Here is a 21,075-nt window from a genome sequence, read left to right on the forward strand (position 1 = left end):
CCCTGACAGGCAGGCACACACAGCCGGCACAATGTCGTCACACAACCTTTCTTCCATTTCAGCCTTGCAGCTCTCCTTGGCAGAGGTGAAAACTCCAACAGGAAAGCAGGGGTGCACAGCAAAGAGAAAGGCCGTCTTTATTGCAGATCCCAACATCAGCAGCGCCCAGAGCCAGCGTGTATAGACAGAGGTGCTGCCTGTCTTTCAATAGCCTCAGTGTGTATATATGTGTGTGTGTGTGTGTTCTACATCACAGAAAGAGGGGCGTTACAGGAGCTGTCAGGCGTGGTGCCTACTGGTCACTCTAACCAGAACTAGATCCATGCTTCTCTGGAAGTCTGTCAGTGTGGAGTAGAGGTGCCCTGCTGTCACAGGCTGTCTGGAATTGTCAATCAACAGTCTACTGTAGTTGGGTTATTCTAGGTCGAAACAGGCCACTGTCCTTACTTGAGCCTCTCTCCAATGATGAAGGTAGGTTCATGTCCTCACTGTAACATTACTGTGGATGGACTTTTTTTTAAACCTCTGGTGTTCTTTGTGTCAACAGTTTTACGGTATGTGTGTGAAACCGTTTTCCTTTCTGTTTTCATTTTCTGTCTTTAACACAGAATGACATTTCATTTTCTTTGTTATTTAAGGTCTTGCTTATTTCCACTTCTTTCCCCGTCTTGTCTGTGACATTTCGGGAACCATCCTGTTAGGCCTGAAGCAGATGGGTTTCATCTCTTCTCCTGGTTGATAGTAGAGCACCCCCCCCAGCCCAGCCCCCTGCCCCCTCATTTTTCAGTCCTGTGCCTCGCAGCAGATGATGTACAGCTGCTTCTCCTGAGTCTCTGAATCTTTTCCCTCGTCTGGATAAAGTGCCCTTGAAAGCAGCAGGGGCAACAGGCGAATCCATATCCTGTCATGACCACTCAGCTTGGATCTCAGACTGCATAATTTTGGCCTGATGGTCCTGCTCAGAGCGGACATCGGACGGTGCTGCCCATCAGTCACTTTGGCAGCAGTGCTGCCCACTTAGTGCCAGTGATGAGTAATGGATAGTAGAGAAGGGACATAAAGAGAAAGGGGAGGTGAAATGGGGGGCCTGTGGAGGGGATGCGCAGCACATTCAGCCTTTGTCAGTTTCTCTCATTTGCCTCTGGCCTGCCAGACAGCAGGCTGTGTTGGCACAAAGTACTTTGTCTTCAGTTTGTAAAATCCAAACCATAACCTTTTACTAAACCTAACCTTGTAGTTTTATTGCCTAAAATGTCCAAAGAACAACTGAAAAATAGAAAACACGCTGAAGTCAGTGTCCTATGTGCAAGTCCTGTGTTTGAGCGGTCCGTCCACCACCATCTGCTCCGCGTCACCCGTTATACTATCTCATTGCACGTTGTTTTTTCTTGTTTTATATTTAAAATTCAGCAGCCACTACAATGCAGTTTTATGAAATATTAATTTGTCAGTGTTTATTACCATATCCAAACTGAGATTGAATTTGCCTCTAGAGGGTGTAAATGTGCAGCCTGTGACAGCTAACTTAAAAGTTGGCTCAGGACACGGCTTCTTCAGAAGTATGTGGAACCTTCAGGGAAATGAAAACTTGGCAGCCCTGAATGTTTTTCTGCTCCACCTCAAATTATTTCATCAATGTGATGCGCCCGGTGCCCCGAAGAAACCTTCGCATACAGAGGTTACTAAAAACCAAAGGGCAGTCTGGTGAAACACTTTTGCCTTTAACTTTATTTTATTTTTTACTATTTAAAAGGGGGGCCACGTGCAATATTAACATAAATGTTACCATTTGATGCATTGTACCAGAGTTAGCTTAAAGCTATTTTACATCTGCAATCCCTTGGCAGGCTACATACAACAATAGAATATCACATAAAAAAAAAAAAAAAACATCAGCACAAATGCTGATTGTCCAAAAGCAGAATAACAAAAGGGTGCAATCTTTAGTGGAGAGTGGAGGAGGGGCCAAACCATTTAAAATCCTAAACACCAAACACATATTGAAATATAAATATAATATAAATTTTCAATTCTCATTAAATGATTCCTCTCCAGAATCTTACAGTGATGATATATCTTACAGTGATGATATATATATATATATATATATATATATATATATATATATATATATATATATATATATATATATATATATATATATATATATATATAGATATATATATATAGATATATTTAATTATTTATTTATTTATTTTAGGGTTTTTGCTTAACTGTTGCTGCTTTAGAATTCATGCAGCCTCGAACCATTTGATGGTTAAAGGGTTACCTCCTATAATGTTGGTAATATGGCTTAAAAAAAAAAACATTGTGGACTTAATGTTTTCCGCATCCTTGCTGTGAACTGTGCTCCTCGCTGGTGCAAAGGCCTATCCTGTTTGAGTTTATCTGAAGTCAGCCCGCCTTGTTTTTTCTGTTTCCCTTGGTATTTCTGCAGCCTCGCTTCACACATAGCCGGCGTGGAGCCATTCTCAGACACAGACTGAGCACACTCAGCCGGCCGCTCTGCCTGGAATAGCAAAATGTTTATGAATACTAATGAAGCAGCAGATTTACCAAAAGCGCCTCAGGTCTAGATCACCGCAAGCCACTCATCTGTGTTTACTGCAAACTAAACATGTCATGATCTGCCATGTGCTCTGTGTAAGACGCCAACACGTCTGGGCAGCACATGATGAGTTGCTTCTCAAAGATTTTGCTTCAGTAAATTTTGTCTAGCATTATTTGGTTTGCTGAAATCTGATTATTAGGAAAGGTAAAAATCTGTAAACTAAGAGCGATGACACAGCATCACCATCTGTATCTATGGAGGACATCTGAAAAATGGTTCCTGTCTTGAGTCACCAGATAGCATCATGGTTTGGGTGGATTGTCTGCACGTCGCTCAGACCTGACAACAACAAACACTGGAGATAGGACCTGATTATCAAAGCTCTGCCCGGAACACACATACAGAAAGCAGAACCAAACACCATGTTAGGATTTATACGCAAGAGTGACACTGATTGATTTTTGAATCTGCGGCAGGGCTAAATCTTGTTTAATATGGCTGAGATTAAATCTGGCTGGCTTATTTAAAAAATATTCCTGCTTTATTGAAACTTATTTTAGTCATATTGGACATCTTTACTAATCAGTAAAAAGATTTTGAAATTTAGTTGCACTGCTACTAAATAGTTAGTCAAACCTTGACTGATGGGAAAACAAATGTATATTAACAGAGGTTCATATGTGAGGTTGGATACTTGAGTTTCTGCTAGATGGCAGGGAACCTCTCGACTCCACCCATGCAAGAAATAGCACAGGTAGAATTTTTACCGTTTTTACCCTGATGTAACTCCGCATTTATTGGACAGATACGAAAGTCTCCTCATGTAGCGCTTGGCTAGAAAGCAAATCTATTTCCCACCATGTTAAGGTGACAGGGGGGTAGGGCCTAAAAGCTGAAGGATTGCTATTTACTGCTATGTAACACATGAACAAAATGATAAATATCAGGAAATTTAAATAATTAGAAATAAGACTCAAGATCTTACAGTTTTTTTCTCGTCTTTTAAAACCACGTGGCAATCAAAGAGATATTAAATTGCATTCCAGGTGACATTAAAAACCTTTGTGAGAAGGCCTAAATCGAATCCGGGTGAACTCTGCAGAAACATTCATCCAGCATCCATCACTGTTTTCATAAGTCTTAAAAATAAAGCTGTAGAAGATAAGACTCAGGTTGTAATAACTTCATCCTATGTGTGAGACTGCACAGTATTTATGTCTCCTTACGCTGCTGTGGGTTAATGGTTTGGCACTAGAGCTTGTGGGCAGCTCAGATCCAGGATGGAGGGAGAGTTACGGTTTGAGGATTAGCAGAGATAAGCTGAATAACTGCACCGTGGTCAGAGGAGCTACAACAGCAGAGCATAAACATGAACAGATTTGATTCCATATGGTCACCAACAAAACATCAACTGGGACAACAGTTCTTGTCTCTGCAGCTTTGTATGTGTATTCATCATTTCTGTTAATAGGTGCGCAAATGCGTGATGCTTGCATGTGGATGTTATTTGTCTTTAAGCGACGTGGGGTGTGCGTTGCATGTGCTCTATGCTGGCTAGGAGCAACACGACCAGCATAGAACCAGTGGTTAGTTAAATTAATCCTCCCTCTCTCTGTTTCTTTCTCTCATGAAGAGGCTTGAGGCTGAGGGGGCAGGGCCACCGCCTCCCTCTGAAGGCCACACGTGGGTGGGTTCTGTGCTCAGCGATTAAAGGGCTGAAGTGGAGCCAAACAGCTTTAGAGCGGGCAGCCAGACACCCAGTCTGGGTGCTGGGCCGGGCCTGAGGAACGTTCAGTTTGGGGGTGTGGGTGGTGTAAACCAGCTCTGCCAGAGCACAAGGGCAGCCGCTGCCTGGTTCTTTGTTTTCAGTACTAAATGAACTTATTCCCCTGTGTCTATAAACAGGAGATAATTAGAAATGTGCTGGTACTTGTGAAAATATGCTACAATCTTTGCTCCAAGTTGGTGCAGGGTAATGTAAAACCACTTTTATGGCTCCAGTGAATTTTTTGAAATAGTGCCTATTTGTGTACTTTTAGTTCTGGCCCATAATTAAAGTGAACTGGATTGCAAAACGAATCATGTCAAATATAATTTCATATTTCAAGCTATAACAAACATTCTAAAATCAGCCCTTCAAATATTTTACTGCCTGAGTCACATTAGTGTTTCCCATAGTATTAGATTGTATTTGTGGTGTAGGGAGTTCACCACAGACCACAGATACTGTAAAGAAGAGACAATACACCTGCAACTGCAAACAATGGTGTGTTTTATTCCATTTTGTACTTTTAATCAATGGACATTTTTATAGTATATACTTGTGAAATCTTCCAAGTATTACTTTGTTGATGTCTCACCCTGCAGGTCCTAAGCACTGGAGTGTGTTTATAGCTTTTTTACACATATGAAAACAGCTTGAAAACATTTTTTTTTAAAAGAAGGATTAAAAAAAAAAAATTAACTGATACCCATCCACTTGTTGAGGTAGGCTAATTGATTCAATGCTGTAACTGAATGACTGGATCAACTGGTTCATGAAAATAACATTTAAAAATTCTGAAATTTGGAAGATCTCTCATTCAAGATCAAATTCTCGGGAATGACCAAATGGCTTCCAGCACTGCTGTTGTGTCCATTTATACCATACCTCTGTGACTCCTGCCGGATTTCCTTGAGTGTGTCAAAACAATTTTTCAACTTGCAGCAAATCTGGGGAGTGAGACGGTGGTTAGCCAAGATTTTGTTGGTTTGGCTAAAAAATAAAAAAAAAACCCTGAAAACTATAAACGAGCACACGAGCGCATTCTGGCACCACCGCTCAGGTTCCTTCTGCTCAGTGTTCTTTCTCAGAAATTATACTAAACCGCAAGATGGACGAATTCTTGATCATTGTCAGGAAATAATGATCAGCACTCTCTGAGCATTAGCCTGCCATCTGGCCTTTAATAGAAAGCTGCTCAGTTATAGCTGGAGACCCAGCTCCCATAACCAAGGATGATCTTCCATGCAGAATTTGAGTCTGTTTGAAACAGAAGTTATTTGCTCTCTGCACAAGTTTGAAGATCACGCTGAAAGTTTTCTGACCAGCACCTGGTCAGAAAACATCTTCCTGGAAGTAAGTTAGAAATAAAAATAGCCACTCCTGGCTGTGCCTGAGAAGATGACTTTGAACTCTTGGTTACAAAAAAAAAACAAAACAACATTGTTTCCTTAGGTTTTGCTAAAGGTGTTCGGAAAAAAATGTTTCCCTGTTAGGGGGGTTAGGCTTAGGGTAACTGTCCAGTTATTTAAATAGCAATGATATAACACAGAAAAATGCATCAGACACAGATTTTTAAAGCCATATCTGATGATTTAATGCCACTTATTCATCAACACTCCCTGTGAAAAATTATTCTCCTCTGAGACTCTGCCAAATGAATCTGGGCGAGCTCCTTGTGCTTCTAGCCAGTGGTGATGTTGTTTTCAGCCACAGATCAGAGCATCTGGGGAAGGTGGACACGCAGACACATTTGTCTCAAGGCACCCCACTCACACAGGCTGCTCAATTTACTTTCTAAGTGAAGCAGAAAATGCAGTGTCTATCAGTGACTCTATTTCTGTCCCTGCTGCATGAGAACGTGTCTCGTGAAGTATGTGAAATGTGTAACCGCTGTGGGAGTGGCATGTTGTCACCCTGAATGTAGAAGGAGGTGCAGGTAGTGAGAGGAGGTAAGGTTTAACTGGTGGTTATAGTTGGACCAGAGCTGTCACAGCCTCTGTCTTCAGCGCTGAAGAACTGGAACTGATGTAGGGATTAATAGAAGGACAAGAGGTACCGCTGTTCTCACTTTGGAGTCTAGACAGAGTGTAGCAGGTGTGTCTGTAACACAAGCCCTTAAAAGAGCCGTCCTGTGATGAGTTGTCTCCCTGCAAACTCACTTTGAAAGCACTCACTTGGAACTGTTCAGCTATTCGAGAAAGTCCAGCTATTTTATGAATTCCTCAGTGTCCTCTTCAGTCAGATCAATAAAGGGTAAACACGTGAGGAAGCACAGAGCGGTGCAGTAACAAACGCGATTTAACTGTAAGCGAAGAAAATAACCATAATCTTTTGCGTTTCTCCTGTCACATACAGACCAGTCTGGCTACTTCAGGTGTTGTGATTCCACACACGTACCTCTAAGGTCACAGGGGGAACCTGATGTAAAGTGGTGTGGGGGAGAAATAGTTAGCATAGATGGCAGTGGGTGAATAATAACAGCTGTTGTGTCTTAAGTATTATATTTTGTCTCACACAATGAGTAATACATTTTGTAGTAAAGGCCTAATATTTTCCTGTAACAAACTACTGATTCTTAACCAAAGATATGTCTACAAAATGTACTTAAATTTTAATAATAATACAATTTATAATAATATTATAAATTTTCATAAAATAATAAATAATAATTCCGTCCATATCTTTGACTAAGATTCTTCTCGGGCACCTCTTGGGTGAGGTGGTCCAGGCATGTCCTACTGGAAGGAAGCCCTGTGGCAGACCCAGGACATGATGAAGAGATTATACTCTTCGCTGGCATAGCTGAGCTGGAGGAGGTGGCTGGGGAGAGAGAGGTCTGGGCGTCTCTGCTTAGGCTGCTGACCCCATGACCCTGAATAAGTGGAAGAGGATGGATGGATGGATTTTTTGAGAGTAAGTAAAAACAATAGTTAGCAAGCAGATAGATTAGCTTAAAGTAAACAATGATTCAACATGTGAAATAGCTTCAAGGTCCAATAATAAAGTCACTCTAGGGAAAACAGTAGTTGGAGATTGCAGCAAATTATTGCAACTGTTTGCAATGAACTTGCAGTCTTGTTGCCTTTGAAATGATTGCTTCAAAGAAGGAGATCGGGCCTGCAACCACTCGCAGTCAGTTGCCATCTTCAAAGCAACTTTGGAGCACCAAGATAGCAATAAAATGGCTTCTGTTAGTTTGCAATTAAATGGAGTCAAGTTCACAGCTTCATGCAATCTGCCTGTGATAATATGGTGGTTAAGTGTGATAAATGAGCGAAAAAGGCAAATCTTTTGCTATCTATTTAACCCCTTAACACCCTCTGGTTATTATTGGCTCTGAACAACCCATTTCATAGCCTATTAACCGGCTGCGTCTGGTCCGCGGGCCGAATGAAGTGCATTTATATGGCAGGCTAGACCCGCCCATTTTGACTGACACCTCATTCGGCCAATCATGTTAAGAAATGGGTTTCCCAGAGCCAATAATACTCAGAGGGCATCACGTAGCTTTGTCAGGTGATTTGGTGCAGCCAGTTACATGATTGGCCGAATAACGTGTCAATAAAAATGGGAGGGTCTAGCCTGCCATATAAAAGGGACTACAAACGGCCCGTCCCCGGGCCCTTGCCAGTTAAGGGGTTAAAATGTGTTGTGTTCTACATACACAGAAATTCATATTAAGCAGAAATCCCGTTAACTAATTCAGAGTCTAACCAGAACCTCATAAAGTTGAAACAGAAATTCCTCCAGAAAAAGTGACATAGTTGCTGCAGGGTTGCGATTTAACTGCAAAATAACGTGGGCAATCAGCAACCTTGCTTTTATATAGGAATGTAATCTAAATGCAACCAGTTGGCAACCAGTTGGGTCAAGTCCCCTATTGCAAAAAGACGCATTGCAGATAAGTTGAGCTCATCAGTGCAGACTGTCTCAGACTGATTGCAACATGTTAGTAATCTGACTGCATTAGTTTGGTGAAGACATCATTTCCATCTAATCAGTTCGGAGTGCTTGCAGTCAGTCCAAGTAGGACCATGATTGTTTAAAGCCAGGTTGCTTCTCACCAGACAACCTGTGCAATCGCCTTCGAGTCAAAAGTGGTCGACACCTTCAACCTCTGTGCAACCAGTTGGTCATCACAACTACTTCCAATTACTGTAGTTGCCAACTGCAAAAAGATTCAGTTCAATCACCAGGCAACACCGCTTTTTCCTAGTCGCAAGGAGGTTGCAGTCCTTTTTTTTAAATCAGAACACGAGTGAAGTGACTACATCTCTGCCCTCCTTTTCTGTCAACAAAAAAAAATCCTACCTACTAGCCCATGCTAGCATTGTAAACATAGCTAAATGTAACCTCTGGACTCATACTCTGACTCACCCACATACTCTTAACCCACAGTCATGAGGATGGTATCAATGTTCCCATCTTAATATCTGCAACTTAATCTCTGCATTTTCCAAAATGTTGAATTCTTCCACAAATACAAATCACTCTGTACCATTACTCATCCTCAGCTTACAAACAACTCTTAGTTTTGTGAATCATCAATCTCTGTATTGCCACGTCACTTTAGAGTGTTTAGCATTTTCCGGTGGCAACCACTCACAATAACAGAGCGCAGAACAATGCATTCTGGTCAGAGAAGTTACTGAACTGGTAAGGAATGGAGCAGCTGAGTGCCCAGCACCATTCAGCCCATATATGTCTCCTCACTGCAGTGAATTAAGCAGCATTGCGTTTGCCCGGTGCACTTTTTCTAGATTATTTTATAGTTTTGACTGGGCTCACAGTGTGTTGACGAGTCCCTCCCTGTTAGCTTATGGCACTGTTTCAAAGTCATCTGTGAGGTAAAAATACATCCCATTGCTCCTAACTACTGTACTGTAATCACTGTCAAGATAGAGAGAGACAAAAATAACCCAAGGTCTGATCAAAGGCAGCTGGCTCCAACTGTCCCTCTCTGCATTCAAATAGATGCAGTGAGTGTTAACTGCTGCAGCTTTACCTTAAGCCTCACAGTCATGATTAAAGCTAAAGGGGAACCAGCTTGCCCCGATAGTGTTCAGCTGGGGTGAATGCTTAAATGGATAACTATTGAACCAGCCAGCGATGAGGACTTTGCAGGATTTTCAGATCTTATCCAGGTTTTTACATCACTTGGGCTCAGATCAGGCCTTTTGTTTCAGTATTTTTCTGCTGTGAAAACATTTCTGGTACTAGCTGAGCTATCCCTGTGTAGCATGGTTAGCAGTAATGAATGGTAGACTCTTGTCATTGCTCTCTGCTACACAATATATAAACTTTAACCATATAGGAGACATTTTGCCACCTTTTTTTAGGCTCAGTAATGGCTTTTTTTTAACCACCTACTCCCGCTTTAATTTTACCCTTGACATACTGTATTTAGGATTATTTTCCACTAATCTTTGTTTTCTTGAGGGGCCATAGAAGCAGAAGATGTATATACTTCACCAGAGAGACCTTACAGGTCCAGCGTATCTCTGCCCCAACCACCCCTATTAGCTGTGTTATCGCACTGCTTTACTCTGTATGGTTGACTTGGCTTGATACAATCTTTGGTCCTCTAGATACACACCCACTGTTTGGGTAATGATGTCATAAACCGGAAATGGAGGGGCCATTTTCTGGTTTTTGTGGTTGCGGTGGGAACAGCATCAGCACAAAGTTGCAAGGAGGTGTGAGTCAGACATTCCCTTTTAACTTGGATGTTTGTTTAAAGGATGGTTTAGCCAGTCAACTGGCTGAGCAGCTGTTATTTGTTGTGTAATGTCTGTTGGAAAAGCCATGGTTGTGATACTATCTTCTACTGCACACTTTTGAGGCCTTTGCGCAGCAGTCGTAAAGAGCTGATGATCAAATGCTGCGTCTCCTCTGATTGAAGGTGAGCGCTGATGTCTGTGGACAGATCTACTGAGGTGAAGCTCACATTAATGCAGTCGTAACTCCAGCTAAAACAGCATATCCGGGGGTTTCCTCGGGCCTCATCCTTGCTGCCATTCTCTTGTCAATAATAAAACCCATCACCACCAGAGCTTGCGCTCTCTCTCCAGTTTTTACTTCTTCCCCCTTCCTGTTTGAGACCCTCCAGAGCTGTGGGACACCAGTGCTCCCGCTGCCACACGACCCAGTTTTCCTCTGGAGGAATTCCCTCCCTCTTCCTGCGAACGCCCCTCCTTACAAGTCTGAGAAGGAAGACCAGAGCTACAGTGGGGAAGAGTTGAAGGAGAGGGGAACATTTCTCTGTCAGAACACAGCACAGTCAGCCAGCAAATGAATATTTAGCCCAGGGATGGAGTAAGCGAGGTCAGGGTGCTGATGGGTCTGGTGAAGGGGCTCAGAGGGTAACATGTGGTGTCTGCAGTGTGCCTCTGACAGGACTCAGTCCTTACTGGAGCTGGAGTCATACAGCTGGTAAGTGTGTGTGTGCTTAGTCTGTGTATAAGTTCATTCTTTTAATCGCTGCTTGACACATACTTAGCTTCTGATTTGGCTCTGAATGAGTCTTGTGATGCAGGTTGTACATTTCACTAATAGCAGCTCCTTTATACAGGGACCACTGCCAGCTCAATTGAGAAAGCATTAACAAATGTCCAACAAAACTGCTGTTACTGCTTATTAGCTGGATTGCTTTTAATGAAGTAGATTTTGGGCTGCTGATGAAGGAGCACACTTTGCATGAAAGTGGTTGATTTTCCCACTGAGTGCCAAGCAAGTGAATGTAGCTGAGTCACATTTTACTGTTCTTCACTCAGGGCCCTCTAACTCAGGTTTAATCAACTCAGGTTTAATCAACTAATAATTAAAAAAAAATACAAGTCAGTGTGGATGTAGGGCAAATGCAAAGAGAGGCGGGGTGTGAGTGGCGGATTGGAGTAATTAATTCATCACTGCAGAGTGACACGGTGAGAAGAGACTCCGGTTTTTTTGAAGAAGTCACTCAGCAGCACAGGGAGGATGTCTCCAGTGGAGTTGGTGACACCAGCACTGTCCTCACGTCACCTTCCCTCCCTTCTCCACTGGATCTGACACACCAGCACCCGCTACAAACACATCATTAAAATTCTATCAGGCAGCAATTTATGCAGTGTCATGGGACTCTGAGGCACTTTGTGGGTTTTTGATTTGAAAAGACAGCTGTAATGAAACAAGAGGGAAGGTGCACCCTGGAGTATATGTGGGTGTGTTTGTTTGTGTTAAGACTTCAAGTTTTTTAACACCACATTGGCACCTTTGCTGGATGGCGAGCCTCTAAATGTCAGGAAGAGGTTCAAATTTTGAAATTGTGGAAATAGTTTCGTAATGTCTTCTGTGGCTCAGGAGGAGTTTTGTGAAATGACTTGAGTGACATCACTTGAGTAATGTTAGCTCGAACCAGGAGGCTGCAGCTTTATAATGGAAAACGGAAGAAGGGGCTGTTTATAAAGCAGGGTGGGTCTAATGTGCAGATCGTTTCACAGATTCACTCAATCTATAAATAGATAGTTCGCTTTGGAGCAGACAGCTGACAAAATTCAAACAAGTCCAAAGCCCTTCACATAACTTTCTGGGTTTGCCAAGATATTAATGGTTTAGTTTTGTTTCATACAGACATCAGTGACTGTTATCTTAATGCTTCCTTACAGCTTTTTACAGACATGTTGAGGCTCTAAGAGAACCTTGCGACGTACTCTGTATTTGCCATCTAACGTGAGACCAGGCAGTGCAGAAAGTTGGGTATTATACGTAAGACCTTCGCAGTCCTGTTAAACACTGGTTATCTTACCCTTCACATGACGGCAGATCAGCTCTTTGATCTTTTTTGCAAAAACGTGAATCTTTTATGTTCCTATTTGCAGTCAGGCTGACTGCTTCCAAATGATTTCTGGCAGCAAAGGCAAGTATGTATTTGACTCCCTGGTATAAGATGAAATTACACTTTCTTGTTTGCAGTAAAACTTTGCGCTTGCTTTTCCCCACATGTTCTGTGGATAGAATTCTCTCCTCTATACATAGAAAACAAAAATAGGGATACACATGTGAAAGGGACTCAATTTTCCCATTGTCTGAAATTTTGAAAGCTGGAACAGGAAGCTGTCACATCGTAGCCACGTTTATGTTCAACACAAGAGGCTTCTTTACATTCCAGCAACAGTGAAATATCTGCGCTCTACACTCTGCTTTATGAATTTCACTCTTAAAATAATACGCGGTAGAAAGTGGTTGGATGGATGTATAATTCAAAATAATTGTTTGTAAAATTATTCCTAAAACAAATGTATGTATGTGAATTGTTTCAAAGCCATATTTGAAACACTTCATAAACACACATGCCTGCTGTACCAAGAGTCCCCACCCCCCACCCCCTATAATATTTCTGCTAAGGATTAGGCTCTAGGATTACACGTCTGTTAGCCATGCACATGCCTATTTGTCAGTTTGTCAACTGGATTCATAACATAGTAGTAAGATGGCCATCGTGAAATGTTCCACTGCAAACAAGTTAACTGAAATAGAAATAGCTAAAAACTGTAATAGTGTGTTATGTTGAAGCCAGGCTCATAGTTAACACACAAGTGTCCCACCACAGCTACACTTTCCTTTGTGCTTTTTCTTTTATTTTTCAGCAGCTGGAACAGGTGTCAGTGATCGAGACACATCCTGCTTTGGTTTTGTTCCCCACAGTCACTGCTGTCCCTCACTTTGTGGTCCAGCAGTGATCCAAACACATACCAAACTGAGTTAGTGGAAGTACCTCCATCAGCATCAGAAACATAGGGGATGACACAAAAAGCCCGCACAGACCAATCACAGCTCTACAGGTCTCTTTTTTTTAAAATAAAATGTCTGTAGCAACAATATGTAGTTACATTTTGGAGAAGGTGCGCATTACTTACAGGTCAATTGTACCACTGAAAAATGTGGACAGCTATTTTGTCCAGTGTAGAATTGACGATATCAAAACTTGAATGATCTAAGAAGCAGAAAAGGATTAACCAGTTTACGAGTCGTCCTGTCAGAGCTCCAACTTTCACCCTCATCCCTCCTGCTCTGACCAAATGTCTTCCTCTGTCCTGTCACAGATCCAGCTAGTAATGCTTTCAGTGCTGGTGCGCTGGTTCATACGTGTTGAAACATAAGCAGTAAATTCTTCAGTCACTCTCATGCAACATGACCTAACTGACTGAAGACTTAAACATGCTTTAAGTGGTATCAGATTAAGTTCTTAGAGCCCTCTGCCTGCTATTGCTTTGAGTTTGATGCCGCATTTCACGCATGCTAAGCTCGTCTTCCGTCTAAAGAAATGGATATTTCCAATTAAACTTCTTCTGCTGGAGCAGATGTATTATGGCATACCCTTCAGTCTAATTAAAGGACTCTCTCTGTCTGATTAGATTAGTTCCTTTTAAAATTAAAAATGTGTTGAGGATGCACAAGGAGGGGAATAAAAATGCAGAAAGGGGTTTTAAAATGAGCATGAGCATCCAAGTTGCAAAGAGGGGACGTGTTCTCTAATGAGAGATGTTATCCCGTGACAGAGGACCTTCAGCCTTCACTACTGTGACTTGGCAAAATAAATATTATTGCAAAGTATCCCACAGGAATGTGTGGCCTTCCAAAACTGTTCAAAACCCCTGTACTATGGCTAAGGTAGGCTATTGTTACTGCTAGGCCTAAAATTTAAGGTTAGAAAAAAGTCAGCTTTGGCCTTTAGTTAGCTAAAACTCTTTAATCCAAATCACATCTTTCTGCATTCAGTACCAATCTGAGCTTAAAGACTTTAAGAAGGGAGAAGCAGTTAAGTTAGCTCCTTTCAATGTTATACAGAGAGCTAAATATGAAGACAGAAGGTTGTGGTTTTAGCAGACGTTACACCACGGATGTATTTCAAAGTTGCTCAAGCTCCAAACTACACAAAGATAGGAGCAGAAAGGTTGAAGCATAATTTGAACCAAATTGAACGAAAGTTGCCCAAAGAGGACAAAGAGACTGAAAGAATAATAGATAGTGGTGGTGGGAACGGGCTCCTCAGAGGGTTTTGGGTCAAAGGCCGTCTGACTGGGTATGCTTCATATACACCTCCTAGGTGAGGTGGTTAACATAACATTTGATCATTTTTGGCATTTGAACTGAATCTCAGATTATCTTAGCCCAAATAATAAAGTGTAGCTGTTTCTGCTTTGATATTTTATATTGCTCAGTGGAAATCCAACTTATGTGATTGGTATAGACTGAATATGAGCCCATTTAAATGGCACCCCTGCGCAGAACGATGACAAGAATCATTCGTTCACCGCCATAATTCGCCTGGATGTCAGCGCTCTTTCCTATTGAAACATTTACTTTAGCCTTTATTACTAACTTTGACACATTCTCACATAGAGGTTTGGGTATTTGACAAGTATACAGGATATGTAGTTACAGATGGTGTGTAGAAGGATGTCCTTTTCTGGGCCTTTCCACCTCATCCATCGTATTGATGACAAAGATAAATGATTTTGTTTTAAGAGAAAGCTGCGTAAAGCTGGAAAAGCTCATATTTTCATCATGGCAGTGTTGTTTTTAAAGTCAGACCCCATTATAGCATCACCTCACCTCCTGCCTGGTTGAATTGGAGACACATTTCTCTCTGACTGACTGACTGACTGTTCTGTTGATAGAAGGTCTGATGGTACACAGCCAACAGCGGACCAGCATCCTGCAACATGGATTTCTTCTTTTCCTGACAGTGTCGTCGTGTACTGCTGTGTGAAACGAATTGACAGTGAAAAGAACATCTGCTGAGTGTTGCTTGCTGTCTCACTCCTCGTGCCAGTGCACTAGTCAGCGTGATCTTTTCAGAACTACGATTGCACATGTTGCTATCGGCAACTTTCTGATTTGCAGCGCTCCTTTGTTCTCATCCTGCAGTCGCACGAACAAGTGGTTCAATGCTAATCAAGCTCACTGGCTGTAACAATATCTCATTGCATTTTGATAAGTTATAGAGTTTATGATGAGACCAGTTTTACTCTCATGCAGAAATAATTGTTCATGAGATGCAGATGAATAGGGAAAAAAAAATGGATGCATATATTATAAATACAATATTAAGAATTGGTGAACATATGTTACAGCAGACATGTTTCATAAACCCCTTCCTACAAAAATTCTCCTGATATGGAAGTATGCCTATACACAGTTTATAAGCAGCTGGGCTGTGCTTGAGACCCCCAGTAGAGCAAAAACTCCCAGCACCATCCATGGGCAGAGGTCATGCTCTAAGCTAATCTGTTTTTCAGGCTTCCCCAAAGTGCGACCTCACCAAAGGAGGAGCTAAAGAAAATGAAAAAAAAAATGTATATACCACATGTGGTGGTTTTACCCGTTTTTAGTTGAACACAGTGGGGATGAACAGTTGGAGATTTATTTGGTGCAAACCAACTTCAATGATGGGCTTATCGTTTTCTTTTTTTCATTAACGTTTTAATTTGGTGGTGGTGGTGGTGGTAATTTTGACTTGAACTCAACTGCAACTGAAAGCACGCACGAACAGGAAGTGACAGCTGGAGTTGTACTAATATTATTCACGTTTGTGTTGGGCTAAAATAGGATAGTCACAAAATTTTATTTAACTTGTCTCATCGATTGGTACTGAAGAGCAACTCCAATTCATCTTTGAGAATTACAATAAAAGCTGCAAGTGTGGTTGTGCACCTTGGTCATTAATCCATGATCATTTTTCATGAAAAAATGTGCAGAAAGGGAACTCTTCAGTCCTGCCACCTGCGTGCATGACGCACACACCACTGTGAATATATCAACAATCGCCTCTTGTTGACTGACAGTGACTGGTTGAAAATGTCAACATATGAGCCAACGCTATTATAAACCATAAGGTGATATATATTTGCAGTTCAGTCAAAAGCACTGCATTTATTTGGATGTGTAGAACAGTGCCAGCAGAGCCATTATCTGGTGTGGGCTGACACTGAAACTAGCTATTCTGTGAGGATTGAGCTTGACTTTGTGGCCTGCCTCAACTAATGCCGCACTCAATGTGTTTGCTGTCGTTGGTGCAGTGCTAATATCCATCATTGTTTTATATTATTGCGGGCAAAGCTTGGCAGAGTATTTTGTGATATTAGATTTTTATTAATCTTGATCTGTAATGTAAGCAATATTAAGTTAAAAATCTGTGAGTGTTTTGGTTCTTCAGTTTGGGTTTGGACACTAAAAAGCTATAACAGAAAGCCTGCATTAATGTATGTAGAGATTTAACCTTGAGGTGCCCAAAGTGATTCTTGCTAGGGAGCTAAAGTCATGCTTCTTAGCTGTAGATCATTCGAATACCCGTAGCTAGTTAAAACTTCCTTTTCAAACACCTGTATTAAGCTAATAGGTTTGCTGGTTTTGTTACCTACCAGCTGAAATTGTGCTCCTGAATCTTCTATTTGAGTTTTTTTTTTCTTTTAGTTGGCTGTTCTTGCAGGTACCATTTCAGTTAAGATAAGAACAAAAATATTTCAACTAGTTGCAATAGCTACAGCATGCTCTTCCTGTTTTGGCTGTGCCATCAAGCCTCATCTTCATACATGGTGGCAAACAGAACTGCATAGTTAAAATGAGACTTATAAGAAACACAAATGATCTCATTAATATAGTATAGCCACTACACTGTGCAAACATTTACTTCATAATGAGAAGTAAAAGCAAAAAGCTTGCCTTTAGCAATGTTCAAGTGAGCCGCACAGCTGCATGATTGATAATCTGTTGTTACATGCTACCCTATACTTAGGTTTTAGGAGCCCAGAAGTAGTCTAAGCAGTTAATGAGCAAAAATGATTTGCAGCTAGTGGGAGGAAACAAATGTATATTCACTTTGATTAAAGACAGATTCAGATGCCATCTTGTTTTCATTGTCAGCGATCCTGTTTTCTGAGCTTGCTTCCTGTTTATGGAATTTCACGTATTTGACTGAAATGTTTATTTTCAGTCTAATAAACATTTAATATCCTTGAATTGGTATCCAGCATGGTGGTGCAGTGGTCAGTACTGTTGCCTCACAGCAAGGTCTTGGGTTTGAATCCATCATCTGGCCGATGTCTTTCTGTATGGAGTTTGCATGTTTTCCCCATGTCTGTGTGGATTCTCCCCGGGTACTCCAGCTTCCTCCCACAGTCCAAAGACATGCAGTTAGGTTAACTGGTGATTCTAAATTGGCTCTCTTCCACAGCATGTCTTTTGTCCTGTCTCCCTCCCCTCAGCCCCAACCGGTCGCAGCAGATGACTGCCCCTCCCTGAGCCTGGTTCTGCTGGAGGGTTCTTCCTGTTAAAAGGGAGTTTTTTTCTTCCCACTGTCGCCAAGTGTTTTGCTCATAGGGGGTCGTTTTGATTGTTGTGTTTTCTCTGTATTATTGTAGGGTCTTTACCTTGAGGCGACTGTTGTGATTTGGCGCTAAATAAATAAAATTGAATTGGATGGATGGATGGATGGATGGATGGATATATTGGTATCCAGTTCTAAGCAAGGAAAAACTTCCTTAAATCAAAGATTCTGTCTCTGGAGAGGGACAGCTTGCTAATTCAAAGATTCAAAAAGCAGTCAGATCAGTCTTTTTCTTCCTGTAATACATCTTTGATTCTTCACAGTCGTGAGGCTGTCTCTCAGAACCAAAGCGCATGCTTGCAAATCAAAACAGTTTAAGATGTGTGGAGGACGTGAACGGATCTGTGTTGGGATTTAGCTGTTTGCGGTCTCAGGTGGACCGTCCGGTCATTGCCGGTTTATCCATTGAGCTATCCAAACTGGTGTTTGTGCTGCTGTGAGAAAACAAAGACCTGTATTAATCTTAATATTCAAGGCACTGCTTCACATGCTTTAATCAGTTCTGACATGGTGCTCCTTTGTTTATAGTAAGAGATTGGGCTTGTGATAATGTTGTGGCAATTTCAGCATTGGTGGAGTTTAAAATGTCTCTTTAACAGTCATCATTTATTCAGTCATTTAATTTGTTTTAATTAAGACGTAGTGCCTCTGTCGTATGACTTCTTGGGATAGCCTGAGGACATTTCTGCATTGCAAAGGGAATGTGTAAAGACGACAGACAGCCCTCTGACTGCTGCTATAAATTCACTCACTCACATTTATACCCTGCCAGCAGTATCAAAGTTCACTTTTTCCATCTGTCACGTGCTCCGTACTGTGACACAAAGGAGTGTGTGCACTCAGGAACATGACTAAGCAGACTAACTTGGCGTGCTCTCTGTGTGTTTATGTGCCGCAGTGTGGAAGGTGATGCTCCAGGCACTGAAGTGGGAGCTTCTGTGGACCCCAGCAGTGGCTACGGTTGTGTCCCAGTGACCCACAGCGGCGGGCTTGGCCCCGACCACCTCGACAGCCAGCTCTACGGGCACATCTTGCTGCCAGGCCACCCGCGGCCCCGCCGGCCCAAGCTTCAGCACTCTCAGTCCATCCTCCGCAAGCAGGCAGAGGAGGAGGCCATCAAGCGCTCCCGCTCGCTGTCAGAGAGCTATGAGCTCTCATCTGACCTACAGGACAAGCAGGTGAGAGGGGGAGGGGCATACTGACTTCCATTTGTTAACACCGACAGTAATGAGTAGCTTGAAACAAACGCAATATGAACACTCCTCCAACAGATATGTATGTTAGTTTGTCGTGGCACAGCCAAGCAGAGATTTTTATTGTTTTGGTTGTCCAGCAGACAATTTCACTGTTTTGGTTTACTCTCACTGCCCTCATCAGGAAGCTGTTGTGAGAAAAAAAATAGGCCCACTGTATTACACACTACTCACATCAAACAAGTTATAAAATAGCTGAATGAGCATTTAGTTGCTAAAGGGAGATCCACTGAAGCTTGTTCAGGACATGCTGCACTTAGTCAGGTAGATTCTCCACAATTCAGCTGCTGAGTTCACTTAACAGAAGTCATCATTATGTGCAATTAATCTGAATTCACCAACACAGTAAATAAAATAAGTAAATAAAATCCATTTCTTCACGATTTCTATCTCTTTCATCTGCAAACAAAACTTCCAAAAACATTAAAAAAAATCTTAATCTGTGATGTCGAGTGTGTTTTGTTTTCATTAGTTTCTGACCCACAAAATGCAAGTGTCCTTACCAGTTTCTGTTTGTGTTGCACCCCGGGAGTCCTCCCAGTTTGGAAGTCCAGTTAGCTTGTAATGTGTCTTTAGTGACCATGGGGACCGAGCTGTTACTGACTTTCAACATGTAAAAATTTCATAATCCGAGTCAGTCATTTTTTTTTTTCCAGCAGCACTAGGCATGGATGGCTTGGTTGGTCTTCAGCCAAGTTATAAGAGTCCATATCACAGTGAATTCCTTCATATTTTTCAGAGGACACCCACAGCATAATTAGCAGCAAAATTAGAAGCAAGCAGAGTGATGTAGCACGTTTTTAAAGCCATTATAGTCATTAGCATGCTTCAGCATGTTTAATTCAAATGGAACAATTTGGCCATTTAGAAGTCACTATCGCACATAAGGTTAGGCGTAGAGGTTTGAAATTTCACATACACTTATGTGTTAAGTCATAAAGCAAGTCCTAGTTATTGTTATTCTGATATGACTGATCATAGACAGTGATCTCATAAATGCATTTTGCCCCTACAGCTCTTCTGTTCTAAGCATAAAAATCAGTTTATGCTGCTTTATTTTCGAGAGTTGCTTTTTGTAAAATGATAACGCAGTGCATCTACACCGTGTGTATGAGTGTGACTCTTGACCTCACCTAATAATATCTCCCAGGGTTATATTTAAGATCCTTAGCTGTAGGACAGCAGTCACTGACTGTCTCAGTAAACGTTACAAGGTCTTGTACCTGTTCCTACATACATGCTGTGGCTGCATAAATGCAATGTCAACACAAAAGTCAGTAATGCCTACATGTAAAATGAGTTATCCAGACCAAGGTATATTACAAATAGATGCAACAGAAATTGAGCCACAGATCAGCTGAAAATACTCAAATCTAATTTGTCATGAGTAGCAGCAGATCTCTACCACAAACAGGAATACAGTCAGAAGGTCCAGTTCAGTCACTTGAATTAGTGAAGCTAAGGCCTAGTACTAAGTTGAGAGTAAATTGAGATTTGCAGCCATCATCAAGTGGCCATTAGAGTAACTGTGGTTTTTGGTACCTGAACAATTTGCTTCAATTATGAGCCACAAAGGTTACTGTTTGAGAGCATGATGAGCAGCGGGAACCATACAGCTTCTTATCTGTAAGCAAGCCCGAACAAAACTGAGAGCAAATAGCGAGGCGTTAAAATGTGTTGCTGAATCGAATTTGGAACTCAGATACATGTGGTCATTAGAAAAACTGCATAAAAGATCAATCAGACTTCAGTAAGTCTAATAGAGGGCATCATTCCCTGCTTTAATATGTTTGTGCTTAACTGAAATGGAAAAAGGTCTCATTTGACTCATGGATAAACCGTAATCCTGTTAATATTTTTGGTATATTTTGGTTTATCACTGTGTGTTGGCCTGTTATGAAGTATATTCCTAAAGGAGCTGTGAAGGAGAGCTCCTCACCAAATAGCTCTGAGAACAAATAGATTTACTGAAAAATGTGACCAACCAAACAGACTCATAGCAATATATTTATTACATAGAGAGATGCACATACCTGAAACCCACAGGAAAGCAGTGACTGAACCAGATATATTCACAAAGATTTAAAGACCAGAGTTATTAAGAATGTAGCAAAATGCC

The 21,075-nt window shown here is 41.5% G+C and overlaps 1 protein-coding gene across 7 annotated transcripts in view; it reads left to right on the top strand.

Annotated features, from left to right (window-relative positions):
• Nucleotides 1-21,075, top strand: part of iqsec1b (IQ motif and Sec7 domain ArfGEF 1b) — a 220,962-nt gene that overhangs the window by 183,703 nt on the left and 16,184 nt on the right. For 5 of the 7 annotated variants that reach the window (XM_030729495.1, XM_030729499.1, XM_030729498.1 and 2 more), the window contains one exon: nt 18,602-18,881. In XM_030729495.1, the coding sequence (XP_030585355.1) occupies nt 18,602-18,881 (280 nt within the window). Of the gene's footprint in view, nt 1-167; nt 191-10,675; nt 10,770-18,601; nt 18,882-21,075 lie in introns of those variants that run through there. The other 2 variants (XM_030729500.1, XM_030729497.1) reach the window with 2 other exon arrangements.

The sequence above is a fragment of the Archocentrus centrarchus genome, chromosome 5 (genome assembly GCF_007364275.1).
Source record: "Archocentrus centrarchus isolate MPI-CPG fArcCen1 chromosome 5, fArcCen1, whole genome shotgun sequence".
NCBI classification, from domain to species: domain Eukaryota; kingdom Metazoa; phylum Chordata; class Actinopteri; order Cichliformes; family Cichlidae; genus Archocentrus; species Archocentrus centrarchus.